The sequence below is a fragment of the Eimeria mitis genome, genomic scaffold, assembly GCF_000499745.2.
Source record: "Eimeria mitis Houghton genomic scaffold, Emh_scaff4436, whole genome shotgun sequence".
Classification (NCBI taxonomy): Eukaryota; Apicomplexa; class Conoidasida; order Eucoccidiorida; family Eimeriidae; genus Eimeria; species Eimeria mitis.
The window spans coordinates 1,284-2,830 of NW_013572751.1; the positions used below are offsets into that span (position 1 = coordinate 1,284).

Here is a 1,547-nt window from a genome sequence, read left to right on the forward strand (position 1 = left end):
TGGCATAGAAGGGAAGGCGCCAGCTGCGGGATCCGATCCCTTAGATGCTGTTGCTGCTGGTGCAGCAGCAGCAGCAGCAGCAGCAGCGGCAGCAGCAACACCAGCAGCAGCAGCAGCGTAAAGGAGGAGGATATCTTCTCCGTTGTGGGGTCCGAGGAAGCAGAAGGGCACAGCTCAGCAGCAGCAGCAGCAGAGCAGCAAACAGCAGCAACAAAAAACAAAAAAGGAGACAGCAGAATAAAAGGAGACAGTACACTAGGAGGAGACACCGCAGCTGCAGATACACCCCAACACGTGCAGCAGCGAAGCACTAGCGAGCCCGCAGCAGCACAACCCTCGGCAATAGCAGCAGCAGCAGCAGCAGAAGCAAATGCAGCAGCAGCAGCAGCAGGAGAAACAGATGCAGCAGCAGCAGCAGCAGGAGAAATATATGCAGCAGCAGCAGCAGCAGCAGGAGAAACAGACGCAGCAGCAGCAGCAGCAGGAGAAACAGATGCAGCAGCAGCAGCAGATGAGGGTGCTGGAGTGACAGTTGGGGAGTTCGTAGATTTGAGCCGAAGCTGCTTCGTGTTTAACAAGCGAATCATAGGAGCAACACCAGCAGCAGCAGCAGCAACACCAGCAGCAGCAGCAGCAGCAGCAGCAGCAGGAGCAGCAGCAGCAGCAACAGCACTAACACCAAAAGAGTGTCAGAGGTTATGTCTAGAGCAGCCGCGTTGCACTCACTTCGCCTACGTGCTGTCTCCTTCTCTGTCTCCTGCTGTCTCCGTTTGTGAGCATTTCTTGGTCCCCAAAGAAACAAAAAAAGAAAAGGAGACAGTCCCTTTGTTTTATTTTCAGTATATGGCGCTAGCAGCACGAGCCAGCTGCAGGATACCGGGCGAGCTGCAGTACTATAGACACCCGAAGGCCTTCATAGATGAAGCAGCAGCTAAAGCAACTGCTGCTGCTGCTGCTGCTGCACTCCAAGCAAGAAAAAACACATCCAGCAGCAACAGCAGCAGCACCAGCAGCAGCAGCAGCAGCAGCAGCAGCAGCAGCCCCCATAGTACACCTCGTAGCAGCACTGACGCCCCCTCTCCCTTCCGCTCTGAGGGCCCCTCTGGGGGCCCCTCTACTGCCCCCTCTCCTGCCCCCTCTGGGGGCCCCCCTGGGGGCCCCCCTGGGGGCCCCCCTGAGGGTCCTTCTGCTGGTGTTGAGCGGTCCCTGCAGTGCTCCGACGCGTACACGTTGACGGATACATTGATGGGCGATGATTTTTGGGATCCGGCGAAGTTTTTTTTTTTTGAGTGGGGTGACCCTACTGGGGGTACAGTACAGTACCTGGGTAAAGCAGATGCTATAAAGTATGGGCTTGTGAAGAGCTTCACAGATAAAAGAATACAAATTCTTACAGATTCATCAGAGGTGCTGGAGAGTGGAAAAGGGAGAAAGGCTGTGCGCCTTACGTCGCAGAAAGCTTGGAGTGATGTAAGGGGAGATGAAACAGATACGCTACACTGTCTCCTTTTTTTTTTTTTTTTTTTTTTTTTTTTTTTTTTTTTTTT

General features: G+C 54.0%; 1 protein-coding gene across 1 annotated transcript in view; it reads left to right on the plus strand.

Moving 5' to 3' along the window:
- EMH_0075140 (PAN domain-containing protein, putative) overlaps positions 1-1,474 on the plus strand; it is a gene marked incomplete at both ends in the record, with an annotated part of 2,639 nt that extends 1,165 nt beyond the window's left edge. Inside the window, 2 exons of the mRNA XM_013499557.1 lie at positions 66-1,346; positions 1,456-1,474. Coding sequence (XP_013355011.1) covers positions 66-1,346; positions 1,456-1,474 — 1,300 coding nt within the window. The remainder of the gene's footprint in view (positions 1-65; positions 1,347-1,455) is intronic.
- Positions 1,475-1,547: the final 73 nt, after the last annotated feature.